General features: G+C 47.3%; 1 protein-coding gene across 1 annotated transcript in view; it reads left to right on the top strand.

The window, feature by feature from the left end:
* The first annotated feature begins 1,797 nt into the window (after positions 1-1,797).
* LOC144817688 (long-chain-fatty-acid--CoA ligase ACSBG2-like) overlaps positions 1,798-26,573 on the top strand; it is a 614,824-nt gene continuing 590,048 nt past the window's right edge. Inside the window, exon 1 of the mRNA XM_078674435.1 lies at positions 1,798-1,901. Within this exon, the coding sequence (XP_078530561.1) occupies positions 1,892-1,901 (10 nt within the window). The 5' untranslated portion in view covers positions 1,798-1,891. The remainder of the gene's footprint in view (positions 1,902-26,573) is intronic.

Here is a 26,573-nt window from a genome sequence, read left to right as displayed (position 1 = left end):
GACAGAACACCAACTACTCATCAGGTCTGCGAAGAGGAACTTCATCCAGGACAGAATCCTCTCCAACTTCCGCAACTCCAAGGAACTCTTCAGCGTCATGCAAGAATTCACCAAACCCCCCAGAGAAATCTCTGACGTCCCTTCCTCCCAGGACCTCTGCAACAAACTCGGCTCCTACTTCCATCACAAGGTCAGGACTCTCTACGACAACTTCGACGAAGGGAACCAAGGCACTGGCACTACACCTACCACCGGCAACGCCACAAAGCCTACCATCACCGCCTGAACTCCTGTTGCCACAGAAGACACTGCAAAGACAATGAGGAGCACACATTCAGGAACTCTGGAACCCTGTCCAGCCCTTACACAGAGTTAGGATGAAGGTTTAGACCCCATTTACATGTTGCGCGCAGTACTAAGGTACAACCCTACATAGGGTGTGTGTTATGGGTGCTAGCTCCTTACACAGTTTCCATGGGTCACTGTCCAATATACTTGTTAGTTCCCTAGCAATTAGGATTGGTTGTAGGGTGGTTACCCTTTGCTCCATTCTACTTTATGTTTTTTTGAGATTGGTGTTGCGGGGTGTTTTTTCCTTTGCTTACGGTACATAATTTATATAGTTTATATTACAAAGTATTACAGTTTGTACTTGAATCTCTACAAGCTTACACTTCAAAATGTTTTGATTATTTTCATGGGGGAGAATGGGGGATATTGATACTCATATTTTTAATGTCGTATTTTGCCCATCTTATCTTGATTTGTACTGTTCACTCTCTTGTGATGTTTTGCTTTATGTTGCATCCCTGAGTTCCGAACATTACCGCTTTCTTGTGCATATTTCTCTCCTTTAGTATTGTTATTTTTGTTTTTATTTTAAGGAAAGGGATAATGTCATATCCTCACCTTGATATTTAATGTTACCCAGTCTAGTTGTCTCCTCGCTGCTCAGCCCAATTGAGAGATGTTAAAGGAATGTTGGTGTGAATGATGCTTGGAATGCCTGAGTGCCTGTGTGTTATGAGTGGAGACAGTTGTAGATGGCTGAGCAACAGGCGGGCTGCTCCTGGTGGGGCCGGTACTTGACCAGAGCTGGATGGACAAAGAAAGATGTAAACTGGACATGGAACCAATGAAAAATACTTGGAAATACTACAAGGCTACTTGTGTCTACTTGTACAGGGCACAGATGCTTTTTAACTTTAACGAGAGCCACAAGCCTGTGCCGCAGGCGGGGGAGTCAGAAACATCACTTGGTAAAGCACACACCCAGATGACACCATGTGATATGAGAAGTTGCTCAACTCACCCTGGATGCTGCACCTTGTAGGCTTGCACACTGTGCATTGATAGAGAGGAATGTGGCTGCTTTTGTGCTTATGGCACAACTAAGAAGACGTCAAGGGGCACAGGGAGTGTGTCCCCAGCTCTCGCCTGTCCACATCGCTCCAGGGCTTAGAGGCACCATTTGCTCTGCAGCATCAGGAGCCTTCAGAAGCCAATTTTAATGATTTTCTGTGGTGAGGAGTTAATTCGAGTCTGACAGACTCCTGGGAGCCTGTCTCAGAGAAGATAGGAAGACAGCTCTTGTGGTCAACAGAGAGTGACTCTACATCGAACATCACCCTCCCTGGTGGACTTCAGGAAGAAACTCAAGACCTAGCTTTTTGACAGAGGCGTTGCACTCACAGCGCCCAGATAGCCCTAGAGGTGCCAGTGCTGCTCTATACAAATGCTAATTGAGTGATTGTCGCTTGAGACTCGCCATCCATTGGTCCCTCGCAAGTCAACAAAGGAGCGTGACGTATCCACGAGCAGCCATTGTAGGAGGGGAGTAGGATACAGACACTCAGAGGACTCTGTGCCGTGACCCCAGGTCGCCGCTGTGATGGATCCTGGTAGGTCACCTGGGTATGGCGACCTGGCCATTTTTATTTATGATGGTGTATTCTATGGCCCAGTGTGGAATGGTAGCATTTGGCATTATGTTCTTCTTCTAAACAGTAGAAGGTGAAAGGAGAGCTCTTGGAGCTCTGCATGTTAATGTAAAGATGAGAAATTTGGAAACATGAGGGATTTTGTGAGTGAGTTGCAGGTAGACGAGGTTAAAAAAATAGTGTATTTGGTGTTTTATTCAAAACAAAAGATCATTTTAAAAATGAAAGGTCTCAATGCAGCAGTGTGTAGTGTGCGAGAGGGAGGAAGAGGAGTTGGTGTAAACGAGCACTTAACAGGTTTAGAGAGACACGTGTCCGCTCTGTGAATGCAAAAGAGCCAAAGGGAAACAAGCACAGGCACTGGCAAAACCAACTCCCAGACCCTGAGCCCACTAAACATGTAAACTGCCTGCAGCCAAGATGCACAAATGTCCTCTTGAGAGCGCTCCGCTGATCCTTGAAACCAGGTTCATTTTATACAAATACCTGATAACAATTGAAAACTCTCTCTCATACACTATCTCTCTTGCAATCCATTTCTCTCTGCAGGAGGTGCATTAGCCCACACGCTGTCTGACCAGCATCGGAGCCTACACCCTGGGCGTGTTTACGCACAGATCGCTGCAGCAGGCACCTAACCATATGAGTTATCTCGCTGGGATTGGAATCTGTGGCCTGCAGGTGACTCAGCTTCCTCCAGTCGACAGATTCCATGGCATGTGCCCAGCTGCCAATCTTCCAGCACGCGAAGTTCAAAGAGGGTCGAAGGGCGTCAGGAATGTGTCTTACTGTTTAGAACCTCGCCGTCCATTCCTTCGGGGTTTCGAAGCACTTGGTAGTCAACACCTGTACCCCCCCCCCCCTTCACTACCTGGCAGTGAGCCCCACAACTCCTTGGCGTGTCCTGTTTTTAGCAGACTACTAATCCTCGGCCCTTCAATCTCCCTGATTAAACTACGCCCCTGGCACCTTTCAATGTGAACTCGACACACTAGCCTTCGGGCAAACAAGTGATGCAAGCCACAACAGGAAGCATGTTAGGGAAGCAAGAGCTGTGTACGCCTGGAGATGGACATGATGAAACATCTGGAGATGAAAACACTGACATCCTCCGGAAGTCCTGAGTCCCAGCAACTGAGCTCGAGAGGCAGGTAACCGGCACCTGAGAGAGGGACAGAACAGACCCCTAAACAGGCGCTGACAAGCTCAGTAGGTCTGGCTTTCATGAGCGGCAACCTGGGGCATCACGGTGTCTGTCTGCAGTCATGAGCAGTCTGACTGTTGTGAAGTGTAAGTGCTGTGGCTGCAGGATGGTGGGTGGTGCAGTGCACTATAATGCCACCAGGTGCTGTGGTGCAGTGCACGGTAATGCTGCAGTGCATGGTAATGCCACTTGCTGCTGTAGTGCAGTGCACGGTAATGCCACCTGGGTGCTGTGGTATAGTACCCGGTAATGCCACTGGGGTGCTGTGGTGCAGTGCACGGTAATGCCACCTGGGTGCTATGGTGTAGTGCACGGTAATGCCACCTAGGTGCTGTGGTGCAGTGCCCGTTAATGCCACCTGGTGCTGTTGTGCAGTGCACGGTAATGCCACCTGAATGTTGTGGTGCAGTGCAAAGTAATGCCACCTGGTGCTGTGGTTCAGTGGCACGGTAATGCCACCTGGTGTTGTGTTGCAGTGCACGGTAATGCCACCTAGGTGCTGTTGTGCAGTGCACAGCAATGCCTCCTGGTGCTCGTGTGCAGTGCACGGTAATGCCACCTGAGTGCTGTGGTGCAGTGCACGGTAATGCCACTGGGGTGCTGTGGTGCAGTGCACGGTAATGCCACCTGGTGCTGTGGTGTAGTGCACGTTACTGCCACCTGGTGCTGCTGTTGTGCAGTGCACGGTAATGCCACCTGGGTGCTGTGGTGCAGTGCACGGTAATGCCACCTGGTGCTGTGGTGCAGAGCACAGTAATGCCACCTGGTGCTGTGGTCCAGTGCACGGTAATACCACCTGGTGTTGTGGTTCAGTGCACGGTAATGCCACCTGGTGCTGTGTTGCAGTGCACAGTATTGCCACCTGGTTGCTGCGGTGCAGTGGATGGGAATGCCTCCTGGGTGCTGTGGTGCAGTGCCCAGTAATGCCACCTGGTGCTGTGGTGCAGTGCACAGTAATGCCACCTGGGTACTGTTGTGCAGTGCACGGTAATGCCACCTGGTGCTGTGGTTCAATGGCACGGTAATGCCACCTGGTGTTGTGTTGCAGTGCACAGTAATGCCACCTGGGTGCTGTGGTGCAGTGCACAGTAATGCCACCTGGGTGCGGTGGTGCAGTGCACGGTAATGCCACCTGGGTGCTGTGGTTCAGTGCCCAGTAATGCCACCTGGTGCTGTGGTGCAGTGCACGGTAATGCCACCTGTGTGCTGTGGTGCAGTGCTCGGTAATGCCACATGGTGCTGTGGTTCAGTGGCACTGTAATGCCACCTGGTGTTGTGTTGCAGTGCACGGTAATGCTCCTGGGTGCAGTGCACAGTAATACCACCTGGTGCTCTGGTGCAGTGCACAGTAATGCCACCTGGGTGCTGTGGTACAGTGCACGGTAATGCCACCGGGGTGCTGTGGTGCAGTGCCCGGTAATGCCACCTGGTGCTGTGGTGCAGTGCATGGTAATGCCACCTGGTAATGTGGTCCAGTACACGGTAATGCCACCTGCTGTTGTGGTTCAGTGCACGGTAATGCCACCTGGTGCTGTGGTCCAGTGCACGGTAATGCCACCTGGTGTTGTGTTGCAGTGCACGGTAATGCCACCTGGTGCCGTGGTGCAGTGCACGGTAATGCCACCTGGGTGCTGTGGTGCAATACCCGGTAATGCAACCTGGTGCTGTGGTGCAGGGCACGGTAATGCCACCTGGGTGCTGTTGTGCAGTGCACGGTAATGCCACCTGGGTGCTCTGGTGCAGTGCACAGTAATGCCACCTGGTGCTGTGGTTCAGTGGCACGGTAATGCCACCTAGGTGCTGTGGTGCAGTGCACGGTAATGCCACCTGGTACTGTGGTGCAGTGCACAGTAATCTCACCTGGTGCTGTGGTGCAGTGCACGGTAATGCGGTAATGCCACCTGGTGCTGTGGTGAAGTGCACGGTAATGCCACCTGGTGTTGTGCTGCATTGCACGGTAATCCCACCTGGTGCTGTTGTGCAGTGCACGGTAATGCCACCTGGTGTTGTGCTGTAGTGCACGGTAATGCCAGTGGGTGCTGTGGTGCAGTGCACGGTAATGCTGCTGTTGTGCAGTGCACGGTAATGCCACCAGGTGCTGTGGTGCAGTGCAAAGTAATGCACCTGGGTGCTGTTGTGCAGTGCACAGTAATGCACCTGGGTGCTTTTGTGCAGTGCACAGTAATTCCACCTGGGTGCTGTTGTGCAGTGCCCGGTATGCCACCTGGGTACTGTGGTGCAGTGCCCGGTATGCCACCTGAGAGCTGTGGTGCAATGCCTGGTATGCCACCTGGCTGCTGTGGTGCAGTGCACGGTAATGCCACCTGGGTTCCGTGGTTCAGTGCCCAGTAATGCCACCTGGTGCTGTGGTGCAGTGCACGGTAATGCCACCTGTGTGCTGTGGTGCAGTGCTCGGTAATGCCACATGGTGCTGTGGTTCAGTGGCACTGTAATGCCACTTGGTGTTGTGTTGCAGTGCACGGTAATGCACCTGGGTGCTGTGGTGCAGTGCACAGTAATACCACCTGGTGCTCTGGTGCAGTGCACAGTAATGCCACCTGGGTGCTGTGGTACAGTGCACGGTAATGCCACCGGGGTGCTGTGGTGCAGTGCCCGGTAATGCCACCTGGTGCTGTGGTGCAGTGCATGGTAATGCCACCTGGTAATGTGGTCCAGTACGCGGTAATGCCACCTGCTGTTGTGGTCCATTGCACGGTAATGCCACCTGGTGCTGTGGTCCAGTGCACGGTAATGCCACCTGGTGTTGTGTTGCAGTGCACGGTAATGCCACCTGGTGCTGTGGTGCAGTGCACGGTAATGCCACCTGGGTGCTGTGGTGCAATACCCGGTAATGCAACCTGGTGCTGTGGTGCAGGGCACGGTAATGCCACCTGGGTGCTGTTGTGCAGTGCATGGTAATGCCACCTGGGTGCTCTGGTGCAGTGCACAGTAATGCCACCTGGTGCTGTGGTTCAGTGGCACGGTAATGCCACCTAGGTGCTGTGGTGCAGTGCACGGTAATGCCACCTGGTACTGTGGTGCAGTGCACAGTAATCCCACCTGGTGCTGTGGTGCAGTGCACGGTAATGCGGTAATGCCACCTGGTGCTGTTGTGCAGTGCACGGTAATGCCACCTGGTGTTGTGCTGCATTGCACGGTAATCCCACCTGGTGCTGTTGTGCAGTGCACGGTAATGCCACCTGGTGTTGTGCTGTAGTGCATGGTAATGCCAGTGGGTGCTGTGGTGCAGTGCACGGTAATGCTGCTGTTGTGCAGTGCACGGTAATGCCACCAGGTGCTGTGGTGCAGTGCAAAGTAATGCACCTGGGTGCTGTGGTGCAGTGCACAGTAATGCACCTGGGTGCTTTTGTGCAGTGCACAGTAATTCCACCTGGGTGCTGTTGTGCAGTGCCCGGTATGCCACCTGGGTACTGTGGTGCAGTGCCCGGTATGCCACCTGAGAGCTGTGGTGCAATGCCTGGTATGCCACCTGGCTGCTGTGGTGCAGTGCACGGTATGCCACCTGGTGCTGTGGTGCAGTGCCCGGTATGCCACCTGGGTGCTGTGGTGTGGAGTGGCAGTGATGTGGGCAGTAGAGTACTGGCCAGGTGGTGCAGAGTGATCGGAGTCAGACAGGGACAGAAACAAAGGCACACAAATAATTGTAATCCCCATTCACATACCGGGTGGTAAAAAGGACCACATTTTGCTAATTGTTGCACCTTTAAAGGGATATTTCACTTTTAGGAGAATAGATCTAAAGCTGCAGAGTTTGCTTGAAGCGAAGGTGGCAGCACTACCGATGTTACACCTGACCACACACTAGAACACCATAACACAGAGGATACTTGAGTACTGGAGGAGACAAGTAAGGTGTGTCCTATACCTCACTTTAGAGATCGGCCCAGCCTACAGGCCCTTCTAAGATGTTTGAGAGGTCGCCTCACCATAACCTACCATGGAGTGCTTCAATCATAGGTCACCACTCACACTGGAGTAGGACTGTACCACTCCAGTGGGCTCAACCAAATAAAAATGGGAGCTCTTAGGTATTTTTTAACAGGACATATTCAGAAGTTTAGATCAAAAGTGAAAAATGCCTAGAGGAATTATGATGTAATGTACTATACTTGGTATGCATTTCTCAATAAAAAGAATACAAAAAATAAAAAAGTGAATAATGCCACGGGGCACACCCAAAGAAAATTCCTTTATTAATAGGTATTCCTGGTATACGTTAAAATCAATGCTGTGCTCTAAAAGTAGAAAATTATGATTCACCTAACCGCTCTAAAATGTCAACATGTTGAGTATGAAGAATGAATACATGCTTGTTTGTGGCACCACACACTGACATACATCTTTTTGTTGAAGAACATGTTTGACAATAGATGACATTTTTGTGTATGCCTTTGTTATAAATGGAGGTTTCTAGTTGGCAGGTTCTTACCCTGTCCGAGTAGGGACCCTTCTTCCTAGTCAGGCTACGAGTATACACTTGGCGCCAGCAGTCAGGCTTATCTCAGAGGCAGTGTGTAAAGCATTTGCACATTACCAACAGTAATACAGTGAAAGCACTACAAAAGGACAACACACCACACCAGTTTTAGAAAAATATCCAATATTTTATTTGTACAAAACAAGACCAAAAATGATAAAAATCCACCATATAGTTCTCAGAAATATCAACAATTAAAAATAGACTTAAAATACAGTTCCTAGAAGTAGAGAGCTCTGCCCAGGGCTATCACTGTGTTGTGAACAACAAATCCAAACAGTTCTGGCTGACCACAGTGCCGCGGGCCAGCTATGGTGTCGGGTAGACCTGCAAAACAGTACCTTTAAGAAATACAGGGCATCAGCGGCCTCTTGTTCAAGTCCAAAGATGGTCACCAAAGGTGACCATCCCTGACTCCGTCGGAGACGGTCGCTCCCCTCCCGCCTCCCGCCTTCCGCCTCAACAGCTGGTATTGTAGCGATCTGCTGAGCGTGCCCGCATCTCTTAATCATAGCGACTGATAGCCAAGCAGCGCTTTTGGTGCCTGAAAGAATTTAAATTGCATTTTTAACATAGCGCTTTTATTGACAAGCAGCGCTTTTGGTGCCTGAAGGAATTTAGACTGCATCACTGCATCTTTAACATAGCGCTTTTATTGACAAGCAGCGCTTTGGTGCCTAAAATAATTTGTAAGAAGTGAACTGCAATAACTGTTACAGCGCTCCGCTGCCAGCATTGTTTGCCATAGCGCTTTGTGATAAAGTAAATCAGTGCGTCCTATTTACCTTTTGGCTCGCGGCCATTTTGTTGTTGTTTATCCCAGCCCGTCCCCCCCACCACGCTCCCGCCTCCCAGCTGACCCCCCCTCCCACTGGACGATAGAAGCCGACTCAACCGCCCCTAAGCTGTGACCATCCCTGACTCCGTCGGAGACGGTCGCTCCCCTCCCGCCTCCCGCCTTCCGCCTCAACAGCTGGTATTGTAGCGATCTGCTGAGCGTGCCCGCATCTCTTAATCATAGCGACTGATAGCCAAGCAGCGCTTTTGGTGCCTGAAAGAATTTAAATTGCATTTTTAACATAGCGCTTTTATTGACAAGCAGCGCTTTTGGTGCCTGAAGGAATTTAGACTGCATCACTGCATCTTTAACATAGCGCTTTTATTGACAAGCAGCGCTTTGGTGCCTAAAATAATTTGTAAGAAGTGAACTGCAATAACTGTTACAGCGCTCCGCTGCCAGCATTGTTTGCCATAGCGCTTTGTGATAAAGTAAATCAGTGCGTCCTATTTACCTTTTGGCTCGCGGCCATTTTGTTGTTGTTTATCCCAGCCCGTCCCCCCCAACCACGCTCCCGCCTCCCAGCTGACCCCCCCTCGCCCCTCCCCTTCCACCATCCTCATATGACTGCTAATCTTGCGCGCAGCGTTCACGCGCAGCGGCCGCGCCCCTTGCGCGCCGAAGGTGCGCCAAAGGTAAGCCCGTCTGCGCCCGTCCGCGCCTGGACCGCGCCCAGCGCCATACCCCCTGCCCTTTGCCGCTCCCAACCCCCCAGAGTAACCTATGATGCCGCTACTCTCCTCGCCCTCAACGCCGGACGCACCCCACTTTGCTGCGAAGCCACCCCAGGACGTACTCACGGCCCTTTCTCCTGCCTCTCCTGTAAGTTCAACTGCGTCAGGACCCTCACCAAACACACTTCCTCCACACACAGCTCCGAACACTACGACTTGAAATGCATCCTACTGAACACCCGCTCGGTCCACAGACACGCAACCGAACTCTGGGACCTAATCGACACTACGTCTCCTGACATCGCCTTCCTCACTGAAACATGGATGAATACATCTTCTGCCCCCGACATCGCCATAGCCATACCGGACACATACAAGATCATTCGAAAAGACCGCACCACTAACAAAACTGGAGGAGGCATAGCTATCGTCCATAGAAACACCATCAAAATTACCACCAGCTCTGACGACAATCTTGCAACCGCCGAACACCTTCACTTTCAGATCCACCCCGACCCCAGGACCACACTTAGAGGAACCCTCATTTACCGGCCCCCAGGCACCCGGTCTCAATTCAGTGACGACATCACTGACTTCGTCAGCCCGCACGCCCTCGCCTCCGAGAACTACATTCTCCTAGGAGACCTCAACTACCACCTTGATAACATTCTCGACAACAACACCACCACCCTTCTGGACAACCTGTCCAATCTCGGACTCAAACAACTCGTTGACACCCCAACTCACACAGCCGGACACACGCTCGACCCTATCTTCACCTCCAGCAAGCACATCTCCTTCGATCACACTACAGCTCTCCACTGGACGGATCACAGATGTGTTCACTTCAGCTACAAAACAACCCTGACCCACAACCACCCACAACCCATTCCCCGAAGAAATTGGAACAAAATCACCGCTGACCAACTCCTCGCATCACTCAGCCAAAACACTCCCACCCTAACAACGGACCCAGACCAAGCGGCCACAAACCTCAGGCAATGGATCACCAACAGTGCGGACGAACTAGCACCCCTGAAAAAACACCAGTTGAAATCATTCAGCAAAAGAGCTCCCTGGTTCAACGACGACCTTAAAAAATCCAAGAAGACATGCCGCACCCTGGAGAAGAATTGGAGAAAAGAACCAACCTCAGACAACATGGCCTCCCTCAAGACAGCCACCCGCAAACACCACCAACTGATTCGATCCGCCAAGAAATCAGCATTCAAGGACCGTCTCGACAACAACACTCATAACAGCAAGGAACTCTTCAATATCGTCAAAGAATTCACCAACCCTCCCGCAGCATCCAACGACATCACCAACTCCCAAGACCTCTGCGATGCGCTATCCTCCTTCTTCTACAACAAAATTGCCGACATCCACAACAGCTTCATGAATACTCCCAATGACCAACCCACCCCACCCCCTTCTGTTCCCACCCCTCCAACTAACTACCTCAAGTCCTGGAACCCAATCACCACTGAAGACACCATTCGCCTCATGAACGCAATCCACTCCGGCTCACCTTCAGACCCCTGTCCCCACTACATCTTCAACAAAGCTGACTCCATCATCGCCCCCCACCTCCGCGATGTCATCAACTGCTCCTTCAACTCCGCCTCCTTTCCAGAAATTTGGAAACACGCCGAACTCAGCGCCCTTCTGAAAAAACCAACAGCTGACCCCTCAGAACTGAAAAACTACCGACCCATCTCCCTCCTCCCTTTCCCGGCCAAAATCATCGAGAAAGCCGTCAACAGCCAACTCGCAGCCTTCCTTGAATCCAACAACTCCCTGGATCCCTCTCAAAACGGCTTCCGAGCTAAACACAGCACCGAAACCGCCCTCATTGCGGCGACCGACGACATCCGAGCACTCCTGGACAACGGTGAAACAGTGGCCCTCATTCTACTCGACCTCTCCGCCGCCTTCGACACTGTCTGTCACAACACCCTCATACAACGCCTCTACAACATCGGCATACAAGGAAAAGCCTTGGACTGGATCATCTCGTTCCTAGCCGGAAGAACCCAGAGAGTCCGACTCCCCCCTTTCTACTCCGAGTCCACCGAAGTCATCTGCGGCGTACCTCAAGGCTCCTCACTCAGTCCCACCCTCTTCAACGTCTACATGAGTCCCCTCGCCTCCATCGCACGTCAACACAACCTCAACATCATCTCCTACGCCGACGACACCCAGCTAATCCTTTCCCTCACCAAAGACCCCAACTCCGCCAAAAACAACCTTCACGAAGGTATGAAAGAAGTAGCCGAATGGATGAAACAGAGCCGCTTAAAACTCAACTCAGACAAAACGGAGGTGCTCATCCTTGGATCCTCCCCCTCAGCTTGGGACGACTCCTGGTGGCCTTCCGCTTTGGGATCAGCGCCCACACCCACAGACCATGCACGTAACCTTGGCTTCATTCTAGACTCCTCTCTCTCAATGTCCAGACAAGTCAACGCTGTATCGTCCTCCTGCTTCAACGTCCTTCGCATTCTCAAAAAGATCTTCCGCTGGATCCCCCTCGAAACAAGAAAGACTGTCACCCACGCACTGGTCACAAGTCGACTGGACTATGGCAACACACTCTACGCCGGAATTACAACAAAATTGCAGAAAAAGCTCCAGCGCATCCAAAACGCATCAGCGAGACTCATATTAGACATCCCGCGCCATGAACACATCACCTGTCACTTAAAAAACCTCCACTGGCTTCCCGTCAACAAAAGAATCACCTTCCGCCTTCTCACCCACGCACACAAAGCCCTTTATAATCTAGGACCCGAATGCCTCAACACCCGACTGTCCTTCTACTATCCCACCCGCCAACTTAGATCATCCAATCAAGCCCTCGCCGCAGTCCCGCGCATCCGAAAAACCACCATGGGTGGCAGATCCTTCTCCTTCCTGGCTGCCAAGACCTGGAACTCACTCCCCACCCACCTCCGCCTTACTCAGAATCACATCTCCTTCAGAAAAGAACTGAAAACCTGGCTATTCGATAAACAATGAACCCCTCCCCCTAGCGCCTTGAGACCCTCTGGGTGAGTAGTGCGCTCTATAAATGCCTGAACTTGAACTTGAACTTGAAAGAGCCGGCGTCAGTTCCAGAGGTCCGTGCAGGAGTCGTTGGGCTCTTGCAGATTGAACTCCTCGTGGTTGAAGCCGGGAGCGCCGGCTTCGGCTGGTGTCGGCACTGTGTTGCAAAGTGCAGCGGTGTGGCATGCGGTGCCCTCAGGTCTCGGTGCAGGCAGAGGTTCGGTGGCGGTGGCGGTCGTCCAGCGGCATCGGCGAGACCAGAGCTGCGGTGCGAAGTGGTGCAGTGTTTGTCGCAGTACAAGCAGCAGCGTTGTCGGTGCGAAGGCACTGTCGTCAGCTGCCGAACTGGAGTCGATTACGCCGGTGTGGCTAGACCAAGGCTGCAGTGTGGGATGAGGGCAGTGCATCGTGTAACTTACAAGCAGTGCCCTCGAACCACAGTGCAGGTAGCGGTGTTGATGTCGACGTGGAGTGGTGGCGTCGGGGATACCAGGGCAGCAGCATAAAGCGATGTGGTGCGAAGTGTGGTGCCCACAGGTTACGGTACAAGCAGCGCCTCGATGGTGGCAGCGGCGGCGGTGAGACCAGGGTTGTGATGCGAAGTGACGCTGCGCCCTCTGCAGTGCCTTCAGGACACAGATCTGGCAGCAGCATTGTTGACGGTGTCAGGTTGCTTTCCTTCTGTTGAAGCACAATACACAAGGTTCCCAGTGCTGGTAGCATATGAACTTGAAGTCTTTTCTGTTCCTGAGAATTCTTGAACAGGGGGCAAAGTCTACCTCAAGCCCTTGATGAAACTCAAACAAAGAAGTTGCAGAAAGTTCAGTCCAGTCCTTTCTCTGCCCAAGACAGAAGCAGCCACTGCAGGCCAACACAGCAAAGCACACAGTAAAGTGGTGGTTCCTCCTCACAGCTTCACCAGCTCTTATTCTTGGCAGGTTGCTTGGTCCAAAAGAGTTCTAAAGTCCAGGGGCCAGGGCGCCAATATTGATACCATATTTCCCTTTGTTCTCTTGCGGCAGAGAGTCTCTGTGCTTAGTCCAAACCAGTTCTGTCCTCCTTGGTCCAGCTTCCTGGCAGAAGGTGGAGACAGCATTGTGTAAGGCAGACCTGGCCTATTTAGGTGCAAGGGAATCTCCTCCCATTACTCTAAATGCTGCCCAGGTGTAATAATCCAGTAACAGCTTGTCTTTAGAAGATTTATTATTCAGCACAGCATCAAGTCCTAGTACAGCAGTGTCCAGGTTACAACTGACAAACAGTACAGAATGCTGTATGAGTAAAGCTCTGTTCAGAATACAGAACAGAAGAGGAAACATAATATGGCACATGCAGTTAAAGGGAAAGCGTTACAGATTACATTACACTTCAACTATACAGAATATAACACATCTCCCGCATTAAATAAAAGAACAAAATACATATCATACAAAATCCTGTAAAGAAGTAGGTCTTCTTCTGACACGTATATCATCTTTGACTCTTGAAGCTACTGAGTCAGAAAAGGAACTTGGACCAGTCTTACCATTGGAATTGTCACATTGGCCAAAATTACCTTGATACTGAAACTGTACATCATTTTGTGTTGGACATTTTGCTACCTTGCTCAAATTCCAAACCTTGCCATCTTGGGTGATGATAGAATTACTGAACACTCTTTTAACTTAAATTGGTCTACCATACTTACTCATACCGTTGCTAACCATGAAAGGTTTCAGAATCCTGACCCAATCACCCACACACAAACTATGCTCCCTTGTCTTCCACCTCTTATTGTACCACATAGCTGACTTACTTTGTTTACAACTAACTCTATTCGCAACACTTTGGATATCAACCTCATCCTCTCCCAAACTTTTACATTTTTCCTTAAACCACCAGGGACATATGTTTGACGCAGGATCCCTACCTTTAAGTAATTTGAAAGGACTAACCTCCGTGGCAGTATGGGGAGTTATACGATAAGTCCAAAGCTTCTCCCTAAGCACATTCAACCAATTACCCTTCTCCTTAATAGCATCAGCAACAAAACTCTTCAATACTCGGTTAAAGCGTTCAACCTGTCCGTTCTCATGCGGTTCATTAAGAGATGTCCGAATGTGTTTAATATTGCAGGTTTGCAAAAATGATTTCATCTCAGATGAAACTAACTGTACACCATTGTCTGATACTAACACAGAAGGACAACCTTCCCTTGCAAAAACTTCCTTAAAAAAAGCAATAACGACCTCAGAAGTCACTTTAGCCACAAATTTCACCTCTGGCCATTTAGAATGATAATCGATCATTACTAATGCAAAACGTGAGGCTTCCGGTAAAATATGAAAAGGGCCTGAAATATCAAAAGCTATTTTATTCCAAGGAAACTCAGGCCATACAATTTTAACATTTTATCATTGGTGCAACACTCGCTGCATTCTCTAACTGTGCGATCAATATACCTGTCCATCCCTGGCCACCAAAAATGTAACCTTATTAAACGCTTCATGGCTGAAATCCCAGGGTGAGTTTTATGCGCTAACCTAAGAATGAGCTCCCGTACACAAACTGGCGGAATGCATTTTCCAGATTTAAAAAACAATTCACTTTCACAACACAACTCATCAGCTACATTATAGAAAGGAAGTAAATCATCCCTGACGCTTGTTTTATTGGGCCAACCCTTAAAAAGATAATCCTTTAACATTACCAATTTCTCATCCTCATTTTGACATTTCATCCAAAACTGTTCAGTGATATCTTGATACTGAGGAGAAACAACATCAGATAAATTCAACACAAAATCAAACTCTCTAACACTGTTGACTTTGTCTTCCTGACTTCTACAAGGAAGACGTGATAGACAGTCAGCAGTAACATTTTTTTTTTCCAGGGATGTATTCCACAGTAAAATTGTATTCCTGAAACTTTGATGCCAACCGTGCAATCCTTGCCGTGGAGTTCCAACCTCCACCAACCGATAAAATATGTACAAGCGGCTTATGATCAGTTCTCAGGACAAACTTGCTGCCCCATATATAAATTCTGTAATGTTCAATGGCCCACACACAGGAAAGCAGTTCCCGTTCAATAACAGCATACCTGCGTTCCGTCTCACTCAAGGTCCTAGATGAAAAGGCCACATTCCATTCCACCATCCGTCTGAGATAACACACAACCTAAACCATACAAACTTGCGTCAGTGGTGATGATACATTTCTTACCCATTCTAAAAGGTTTCAAAGTTGGTGAATTAACAATATCGTGCTTAATTTCAGTAAATGCTTTTTCTTGTTCAGCTTCCCAAACAAATTCATTACTTTGCCTCAATAATCTTCTTAATGGCTCCATTTTTGTAGCAAAATTGACTACAAACTTGCTATAGTATTCACACATGCCCGAAAAGGAAAGCAGTTGTTCCTTATTGCTTGGAGCTGGAGCACTGAGAATGGCTTCAACATTAGATTTCTTAGGAATTAAACCTTCCCCAGATAACGTGTGTCCCAGGTACTCAACGGATTTCCTAAAAAGTTTGCATTTGTGCGCTTTGAGAGTGAGACCATACATCTCCAACCTACTACACACTTCATCCAAGTGTGAAGCATGCTCCACCTCATTTTTGGAAAAAATCAAGATGTCGTCCTGAAAACAATTTACGAACGAATCCAGATCTCTGAAAATTTGGAACATAACCCGTTGAAAAACGGAGGCTGCCGATGCCAACCCAAAAGGCATCCTTGTGTATTGGAAAAGACCCATGGGAGTGATGAAGGCTGTATACTTTTTGGAATCTTCAGTAAGCTCAATTCGATGGTACGCAGACCTGAGGTCCAAAGTGGAAAAGATCTGCGCACCATCAAAAAGAGAAACAAGCTCATTAATGTTTGGAAGGGGATGACAATCAATAATGATATTGGAATTAAGTGCCCTCAAATCAATGCAAACTCTCAATTTTTGATCGGGTTTCCGCACCAAAACTATGGGCGAAACCCATTCTGACGATTCAATGGGCTCTATAATGTTGTCTTTCAGCATGTCATTCAACATTTCCTTCAACTCATCTCTAACATTTAGAGGAACCCCTCTTAGTTTTTGTTTAACAGGACATGCTCCTTCCTTCAGCACAATCTTATGGGAAAAGTTTTCCAATTTCCCTAACCGCTCACAGAAAACTTTGCTAAATTTGTTGCTCCAAAATGAAATATCGTTTTTCCCTTCATCACTAGAACAAATAGCATTTATCATTTCCTGCTCACTACAAAGAGAGATGGGATCCTTGGCTCGTGGATTTAATTTGATACCAAGTTCCCATTGGTCATGCCAGCCCAGAACATTGACTCCCTTCACAGCAATGTATAGTTTGATAAGAGCTGATCTACCTCTAAAACTTAGTGTAACTTTTAAAAATCCCTCAATATCAATTTTATTCCCATTGAAACCTTCTGCAAATATATCCGAAGGTTGTAAGGTAGAAATATCACAAACAGTTTGTAATTTTTCATTAAAGTATTCCTTAGTAATTATGGTCCACTGAGATCCAGAATCCACCATAAGTTCAATAGCAATAGAAAAAACATGAAAAACACATTTTGGAGATTTCTTACTGGTTAATACTATACACCCACTTTGAACAATAGAAACTACATAACCACGGTCAAGATCCTGCTTAGTTTCATCAGCAATAGTAATGGAAGATACTTTTGTAGGAGTGATAGTGTTAGAGGGTGTATGTAATTGTCCTGCACGAAATTGAGAACTATAACGTTTTTCTCTACACACATTACTAAAGTGTCCTAACTTACCACAAATATTACATGTTTTGTTTATAGCAGGACAAGCTTGGAAAGAAGCAATGTGTGATTTGCTACCACACCTAAAACATGACACATAACTATTAGAAAAATCTGTTCTCCTATTATTGTAACTATAAGCATTTTTTGCTCTCACTTGAGTAGGAATAGCATTTTTGGCCTCTACTTTTGGCTTAACAAGACATACTTCTTCATCTGTATTACTCTTACTGGTGTTAGAACTTTGTTTCACAACAATGTCCATCCATTTTTCTGACATCTCAGTAGATTTGGCAATAGCGATAGTTTCTTCCAAATTAGGGTCGCCTATACACCACAATTTATCCTGAACCTTTGTGTTCTTGACATGAACAATGATCTGATCACGGATCATTTCATCAGACATGGCACCAAAATTACAATGTAAAGTTAGAGCCCTTAAAGCCGTGAGAAAATCATCGAAAGATTCTTCCTGCTTTTGTGCTCTAGTATAAAATTTGAAACGGTTCAAAGCAATATTAGCTGTAGGTTTAAATATTTTCTCTAATCTACCAAGGGCCTCAGTATAAACATTCAAGGTGTCACCACTACCAGTAGGAACAGATAACTGGGGTAAACTTCTAGAAATCTCTTGTCCCTCAGACCCCAAACAGTGCAATAAAATGCTTTTTTGTCTCTCTGCTCCCATGCGTTCTCCATCTATAGCTCTCATATAATTGAAGAATTCCTCCTTCCACCTTTACCAAGGCATGGGAGGGTCACCCTTGACTTGTAAAAACTTAGCAGGAGGATCAAACTGCATCGTTATGGTGAAATACTAGAAATTATTAAAGGTGGACTAAAAGACAATCAAATAAGATAAAAGTTCTGGTCCAACAGAGAAGAAAGAAAAAAAAAATAATAAGAATAAATAAATAAAAATTATAAGTTAGCATGCACATAAGCAAAATAAAGAAATTGTCAATGTACTTAAGTTTGTTTGAAGAATGAAGGAATCCAAGGATGTCTTCCGAAGAATGGGTTGTAAATAATCCACAATGTTTTCCAAAGATTGGTTGTAAATAACTTTACAAAATAAGAACTACGGTGTTTACAATAACCAAACCTTGTTACCTTCGGATGCATGGGCAGTATCCTGGGATGCATGGGAAGTATCCTGGGATGCATGGGCAGTATCTTCGGATGCATGGGCAGTATCCTGGGATGCATGGGAAGTATCCTGGGATGCACAAGCAGTATCTTCGGATGCATGTGCAGTATCCTGGGATGCATGGGCAGTATCCTTGGATGTATGGGCAGTATTCTCGATTGCAAGGACAGTATCCTGGGATGCATGGGCAGTATCCTTGGATGTATGGGCAGTATTCTCAGATGCATGGGCAGTATCCTGGGATGCATTGGCAGTATCTTCGGATGCATGAGCAGTATCCTTGGGTGTATGGGCAGTATCCTGGGATGCATGGGCAGTATCCCTGGGTGTATGGGCAGTATCCTAGGATGCATGTGCAGTATCCTGTGATGTATGAGCAGTATCCTGGGATGCATGGGCAGTATCCTTGGGGGCAGTACAGTATCCTTGGGTGTATGGGCAGAGTCCTTGGTCGCATGGGCAGTATTCTGGGATGCAGCAGCAGTATTCTTGAATACATGAGCATTATCTTCGGTGAATGGGCAGTATCCTTGAAGTCATGGGCAGTATCCTGGGATGTCCACTGATACAAAGCGTCATTCATCCCAGTGGAAGTAATGTGTGTTGAGGATGCCTCAGCCATTTGAAATGATCAGCCTGGACGTTCTTCGCGACAGCCACAAATTTAAAAAGTGAAAATTAAAAGCTAAATATAACAATATATTAACCTTTATTTTTTTTTATTTAACGTTTTTTATTGTGAAAAAAAGGATTTTATGTTTTTATAGAGATGTAATTTTTATATGACGTAGACTTTAAAATCAGGATTTGGTATATTGTTATGGTTTTAACTAACTGAACAATAAATAAACAATTTCAATTTCAATTTGTGAAAAAAAGGATAAATCACAATTCAAACATTGCAATAATAAAACATCATTGACACAATACAACTAATGGGGTTGCATTAAGTAGGGCCTTGGAGAGTGGGTGGAGCAAGAACAGTAAAGTTTAGCAGGGAGAGGAGAAAAGTGTAGCGGGTGCTGCACGGTGGGAAAATGCGATTAATGGAGGAAGAAGGGGGTGGGGTAATGTGACAGAAGAGACCAAGATTCAAAATGGACCATTTAGGGGCGCAAAAGATGCAGAAAGGAGCCGTTGGGAAGAACAAATGATTAAAAAAAGGAGCAGTTAAACAGAGACAGGGGGCAGACAGACGAAATGGCACAGACAAAGAAAGAGCAGTTGCTTAGTCAGGAAGAGAACGAGCAGCTAAACAAGAAATATGGCTGGAGACAGACAATAATAGGAGTTAGAAGAGCAAGGCCAGGTCAATGTTGCACTGAGTAAAAGAGTGACTCCTGGGCACCTAGGGGCTTATTTATGAGCCCTTGCATTACTTTGTAATCCCCTGCGCCACATTATACCTGCGCCTGGTATAATGTATGCAAGGGGGGGGCATATTGAGGCAAGAAAGGATCTTAGAAGTGATGCAGTGAAATCTATAAGATTTTACTGCTGCATTTCTTGGACGCTAATGTATCTCACGCAGGCACTATCAACATGACACTTACCCATGTGTAATGACCCAGTGCTGAAGTTGCATCACTTTTGTAACACACTCCAGCAGTGCGTCATTTTTGCTCCTACAGATACTTCAGAAATTCTGACGTATCTGTAACACCTTGCGACACGATGCATCTGTAACACCTCGCGACATGATGCGTCATACAGTAAATATGACGCATCATTGGTGTCGCAGGGAGGGCGCAGTAAAAAGTGACACATCGCTGTTTTCACGCAGTGATTAGTCACTTTTTATAAATGAGGGCCCAGGTACCCTTGAGTTTGTGTATAATGGGCCCCCTGGATCCTATGTCCTTCCCATCCGCTCTTCTGTATTGTCAAGTTGTTTCTCTGTGAAGTCTTGATGGCTCATGGCAATGTCCATTTGCACTGACTTTACTACAGTAGGCATTTTTTTGATTTTGTTTTTCAAGTTGCCCATTGTAGACCTGAACGAAGAAATCTCTTTTATGGTAGATTCCAAGATGACTTCCGCCATTTTCAGTGGATTGAGAGGTGCAGTAAAGGGATGTATGATGTTACAACGCATGCTTTTACCACGCTTGCTGTTACAACGCAGTTTTTACAACACATACCATTACAACGCATAGCGCTTTGGGGTGCTGGATAGTGAATAGTTTAATTTACTATTCCAACTCCAGTCCCCGTGGACACTAGGGAAGGTGTTGGATAGTACATTAAATCTATTCCCTATTCTAGAGCGCCCCCCTTCGCAATGCGTTGTAATGGTTTTCGTTGTAAAACCTTCGTTGTAATAGCACTGCGTGGTAAAAGTTGCGTTGTAAAGGATGTTTCCTGCAGTAAAGTGCTTCAGAGAACTGCAAGTAATGCGCCTGGCAGGAAAAGGCCACTGTTCATTACAGTGTGTCCCGTAGTGATGATCTGCTGTGTTGGAATTAGTGAACAGTAGTCAGCAAGCCCAGGTGCCTTTGTGAAGGCTGAGCCTTGTATCTATGTCTTTATGGGTTTTGTACACAGATCCAGTATCAGGTCGCCCTGCTGTGCTGAGCGACAGGGAAAGGGCACTAATGCATCTTATTTAAAAGAATTTGGTACGTTCCAGCCTTTGTCCCTGCACTGGCGTCATTTTGGCTGCCCAGCGCCAACGCAGGCACACTTGCACCATTGTGCACGGGTGCCAGTGTTGAAGGCAGGATTGGTTTTGTGCAGGAAGGGACACTTTCCTGTACAAAAACAATCCCGAGAAGCATATTCCTCTTTCTATGTGCGCTGCAAAATGCACAAAGCAGCACGTATGGAAAGAGGAAGTAACGAGGAGAAATAAGGATATTTCTCCTCGGTACGCCTCCTCTGGGAAATTGAATCTTTTTGGTGCATTCCCCGGTCTAGCACTTTTGGTAAATCTGGGAATGGGTTAAAAACCACAGGGGCTCCGTGGGAACACCCACGCAACGTCAAATAAAAGAATAGTCACTCTTTCAAACTAAAAGAGATGGGGTAGAGTCTATCAAGTACAAAAAAGCCCTAGTGAAACTGGATAGGGAAACAGAAACAGAGGGACCGATGTTAACTCAGACCAAAGCACAAAAAACTTTTCTCCAACCAAAAATCTACCCCAAATTCTCCTTCATAAAAGACGCTGGAGCAGTGTTGAATTTCACCAGTGAAATACAAAAAGGCCTTCCCTGCCCCTTGTGCCCAGAAAAAATTCTCACAAAAAACCCAGACAAATCAGATCCAGCGACGGAGAGCACACTAAAAAATGACAGAACAACAAAATATCCCTTGAAGTCAAAGACTGAATCTAAGAGAGAAGAAAGCAGAGACCAAGAAAATGAAAGAGAAAGGAAGCAACCCAGTTGGAACAAGGATAGCATAGAAGACAGCAAAGAAGAGCCCCAACCAAGGGTAGGCGAGCAAGCTGAGAAAGAGGAAGAGAAGGGATACAATCAGACCATGCAAAATGATAGAATCAAGCACTTCTAAGTCCCCTGGAATTTCCAAGAGTGGCACTTGAACCAAACATCATAATTCAGTCTCGCCATCACGGGCTAAACACAACACGAGACACAGCATCATCAGCCTCAAATGGGCCAGCCCTCATTCCAAACTCCTATCACCTCACAGGAACACAGGAGGGATATAATGACACTGACGAACAGGAAAAAAAAAAAGGAGATGGAAGGTATCAATGCACATCCACAGACAAATCCTCAACAACCAAAATTAATTGCACTCTGAACCAAACTAAAACCTCACGCTTAGAAAATGAGAATTTCAGCAACCCGCAGGACCAGACCCCTGGTACAGCCAGAACCAACACATCCTTCCTGACAACGGAAGAGAGGGGAAAAAATGGTTGACACTTTCTCCCAGGGGAAAGTGTGACATACCACAGCAGGATATAGAAAATAAGATACAGGAAGTACCCGAGTCTCTAACCACAGAAGAGAGCAGTCTATGGGCGTCCCTACTAAACACTATGAATCTCTCCACAAAAGCTATGGAATACCATTCTGAGCTCCAATTTTGTTTCTTGCATCGGAGTTCCGATGGCGCCGGAGTAAGGTCGGAATGTTTTCTCTGATTTACGGCTAGAGCGGTTGATTTCCCTTGTGGAGCCAGAGTGGCGGTTTTCCTTCTTTGCTTCTCTCGGGCAGTTGCGGTCCCGTTCCTCAGAGCGTCCTTCCGCGCCGCTTCCTATGTGCACTGACGGGGCATGTCTCCCTGCCTGTCTCCCTGCGTCGGGGGCTCTGCTCCCGCTTACTCTGCTGAGGGCGCCGCAGCCGGGATTTTTGGGCGTGCTGCATTGGAGCCTTGCCGCCCTGGAGCTTCGTAGGTGGCGAAAGATCTGCAGTCTCCTCCAGGGTACTGCGAGAGTGGAGGAGACCCGAGTGGAGTGGAGGAGGCTGAGGCTGTGGCGGAGAAGATTGTTGCTCAGCTGGACGGCTTGGGGTACACCGGTGAGCACTACACACACGGTGAGGTTGCCTTGGATCCTTCAGGTCCTCCAGCTTTAGAGCCCTCAAAGGCATTGGTAGTGCCGGTGCAGGCTTTAGCAAATAAGAGAAGTAAACGTGGGGCAAAGCGTAAGGAGGTGGCAAAGGGGGTGAGAGCTGGCAAAGGCAGTGAGACTGTCCCTGAGACAAATAGTGGCATTAAGCCTCCCACTCCAGACCTGGGCCCTGCTAGCTTCGCTGCCAAGAAGAAAATTTCCACATTTTTGAGCGGCGAGGTCAAAACTAAGCGTGCATATACCTGTAAGTCAGCTAGGGGGTCTAAAGGGTCTAAGGCTGTTATCAACCCAGGCTCCAAGATAACGCCGTCACTTCGGTCTTACTTTAAAGCTATCCCGCAAGTTCTACATCTATCGGAAGAACGTCCTTCTTTAAGCCCACCATTCTCGATCTCCCCTCAATCTTCTACCATTTTTTCCCAAATGGATTTGGAGGCGCTGGAGACAATCTCTTTAGTGACTGAGGTACTGGATTCTAGTGATATGTCAACTGACAAGGATGTTGCATTGGGCGACGTGGCGGTCACTACAGTAGTTGGGGAAGCCACTATTGCTGGGGGCTTAATAGAGGTCCGGGAGACCTCCGCTTCTGTGGGTGCAGAGTCTGTACATCTACTCCCTCTCCCACCCCCACCTCTACTCCCTCCCCCACCTCCACTGCCAGTGGCTTCAACCGAGGCAGTTTCGCAGGGGGAGGCCTTGCAGGATTATGTGACTGCTCTTTCCAGTACTCTTGGTGATGATCGTGATAGCGCTTCTTTGGCCATCTCCTTACAGTCTATGTTCTCATCTCGAGCAGCAGATATTAAAAGAGGTTTTGAGACATCAGCCGCCAATCAGTCTGAAATTAGGAATTTTTGTGAGTCTCTCGACAGCAAAATTGATGGCCTTACCTCAAAGACAGAGGTACTAGAAGATACAGTGGCTGGTCTCTCCCTGCACTTGGACCAAGCTAAGGCAGATATCATTAAGCTTAAAAAAGAAGATCTGATTTTAGCTGAGAGAATGGAATCATTGGAGAATAATGCCCGACGTAACAACCTTCGCATTCTCAACGTTCCGGAGGGGAATGAGGGTTCGGACATTAAACAGTATATCATCTCGCTGTTAAAAGAGTCTTTAAGTCTGGACCAATCAGTTGAAGAGCTAGGCATAGATATCCAGCGTATCCATAGGGACCCTTTCAGGAAAAACCCGCAAAGATCCAAACCAAGGAACATCTTGGTGAATTTTCATACATATACACTCAAAGAGGCTATTCTTAATCTGGCCCTTAAGCAGAAATCTGTGAGTGGGAAGGGTTTTAATTTCCAGATCAGGTCAGACCTTTTTAAGGCTACTCTTGATAAGCAGTGGGAGTTTGGCAGGAAGCTTGAGGCATTTAGAAAATTAGGTGCTGTTGCGCAACTTCAATCAATCAATCAATCAGAACATTTATATAGCGCGCTACTCACCCGTGAGGGTCTCAAGGCGCTGAAGGGAGGGGGGTGCTGTTACTGCTCGAAAAGCCAGGTCTTGAGGAGTTTCCTGAAGGTGAGATGGTCCTGGGTCAGTCGTAGGTGTGTGGGGAGGGAGTTCCATGTCTTGGCTGCCAGGTAGGAGAAGGATCTTCCTTCGGCGGTGGTTCTGCGAATCCGCGGGACGGTGGCGAGGGACAGGTTAGCGGAGCGGAGCTGGCGGGTGGGAGTGTAGAAGGAGAGACGGTTGTTGAGGTATTCGGGGCCTGTGTCGTGGAGCGCTTTGTGTGCGTGGGTGAGGAGCCTGAACGTGATCCTCATGTTGACGGGGAGCCAGTGCAGGTCTCTCAGGTGGGTGGATATGTGGCTGTGGCTGTGGCGAGGGATGTCGAGGATGAGTCGTGCGGAGGTGTTCTGTATGCGTTGCAGTAGTTTCTGGAGTTTGGCGGTGGTTCCTGCGTATAGGGCGTTTCCGTAGTCTAGTCGGCTGGTGACGAGAGCCTGGGTGACGGTCTTTCTGGTTTCGGTGGGGATCCACCTGAAGATCTTCCGGAGCATGCTCAGGGTGTTGAAGCAAGAGGACGAGACGGCGTTGACTTGCTTGGTCATCGTGAGGGAGGAGTCCAGGATGAATCCCAGGTTGCGTGCATGGTCCGAGGGTGTCGGCGCGGTGCCCAGTGCTGTGGGCCACCAGGAGTCGCTTAAAACCCTCTGGAGGGTTGTGTCACCCTGCTTAAATACCTGCTGGGAAAAATTATTTATTGAAATAAATAAAGAAATTTTTTTTTTTTAAAAGGTGTATGTCTTTATTACTGACACAACATTAGGGTGTTTATGCAATAAATGGAAAGAAGAGGGTGAGAAGGAGAAAAGGGTGAGAGTAGGAAAAAAAAGAAAATAGGGAAATCAATTATATGATACTCATCATTTCTTCTGGTAGGTAATGTACTAACAAATCGATGGCTTGCTAACTCTGGTGCATTATGGTTAAATTGTTGGATGGGAGCTTAGAGGGGGCACTATCTTCTGGAATCGATCCAGATAGATAGAGCAAGGGGGGAGGGAAGGGGGGGGGCGGGGTTGCAAGGGAAAAAATGTAAATATGTCCTCATTTTCGGCCCGGTTTTTGTTGTTGTTATTGGAGAGATGTGTGTCTGTTGGCATATTTTGGTTCACTTTGAAGGGTCTTTTGGGTGCTCTTCAGCAATTAGATTAGTGACGGTGGGAGGAATTGTTTTCTATGAATAGGTTAAGGATTCTCTCCTGGAATATCAATGGCCTGCATACCAGTCCTAGAAAGAATGAGATAATGCAGTACCTTCGAGATTCTGATGCGCAGGTCATTGTGCTCCAGGAGACACACCTTATTGAGTCTGAGATGCTTTCTGTGTTTAAGAAAAACAGGTGGATTGACCTATGTGTTTCAGCAACACAATCCATGATTATTAGAGGAGCTGCGATCCTTTTTAAGAAATCTGTGAAGGCAAGATTAGTCTCCAAATTAGTGGACCCAGGGGGAAGATGGGTTATTATATCAGTAATTATAGCGGGGGCCCAAATTACTATAGTGGGGTGTTATGGTCCAAATCAGGACGATCCTTCGGCCTTGAAGTCCATTTTTTCCCATCTACTCTCTTTCCCGGAGCCTACTATTCTTGCAGGGGATTTTAATATAGTTTTGGATCCATATCTTGACAAAACCCATAACAACCGGCCTTTAACTCCTTCTAAAACTAGGGCCTTTCTGCTCAATAGTATGAAACAGCTTGGCTATATGGATATTTGGAGAATAAGATCAGGCCAACAACAGGGCATCTCATTTCGTAATCACAAATACCACCACCAATCAAGAATTGATTTTATGCTGATTTACCAAAAATTGGTTAGTTTAGTGCAAAGCATTTCTTACCTTCCGTTTCAAGATTCAAGATTCAAAATACTTTATTCGGTTAAAAAACAAATAATAACCATAAAAGTAGCATGAAAAGATACAATTTACAAAGGGGTCAAGTAGTCATTATATAAGATCACACAGAAAAAAGCACCAAAATTAAGTACATATATGCAGCAACATAAAAATTAATTCATTTGAATCGATTTACGACACTTAAAAGCTGATTTAAAAAATTCCGCAAGTGAAGCTACCATAAAAACAGTTTCCATTTTCTGGCACACTAAAAACGCTAAGCGACATCTGTATACGTTTAAATCTTTAAGAATAGGGATGATAAGTTTCTTTCGGAAAAAAGTATAAAATTTACAAAAGAATAAAATATGTATATCAGATTGTGGGGACACGTCATCACATGGACAAAAACATAGATCTTTTGACCAACAATTCATTACAGGAAAAGATAATAACCTAAAAACAATGTTAAGTCTAAACCGGGTTAAAAGGAAACGTTCATGATTGGACATATACAATGATAAATATGGCTGTAATTTCTCTCCA

The sequence above is a fragment of the Lissotriton helveticus genome, chromosome 2_1 (assembly GCF_964261635.1).
Source record: "Lissotriton helveticus chromosome 2_1, aLisHel1.1, whole genome shotgun sequence".
NCBI classification, from domain to species: Eukaryota; Metazoa; Chordata; class Amphibia; order Caudata; family Salamandridae; genus Lissotriton; species Lissotriton helveticus.
The sequence above is the reverse complement of the archived record's forward strand: the minus strand, read 5'-3'. Positions and strand labels throughout refer to the sequence as shown.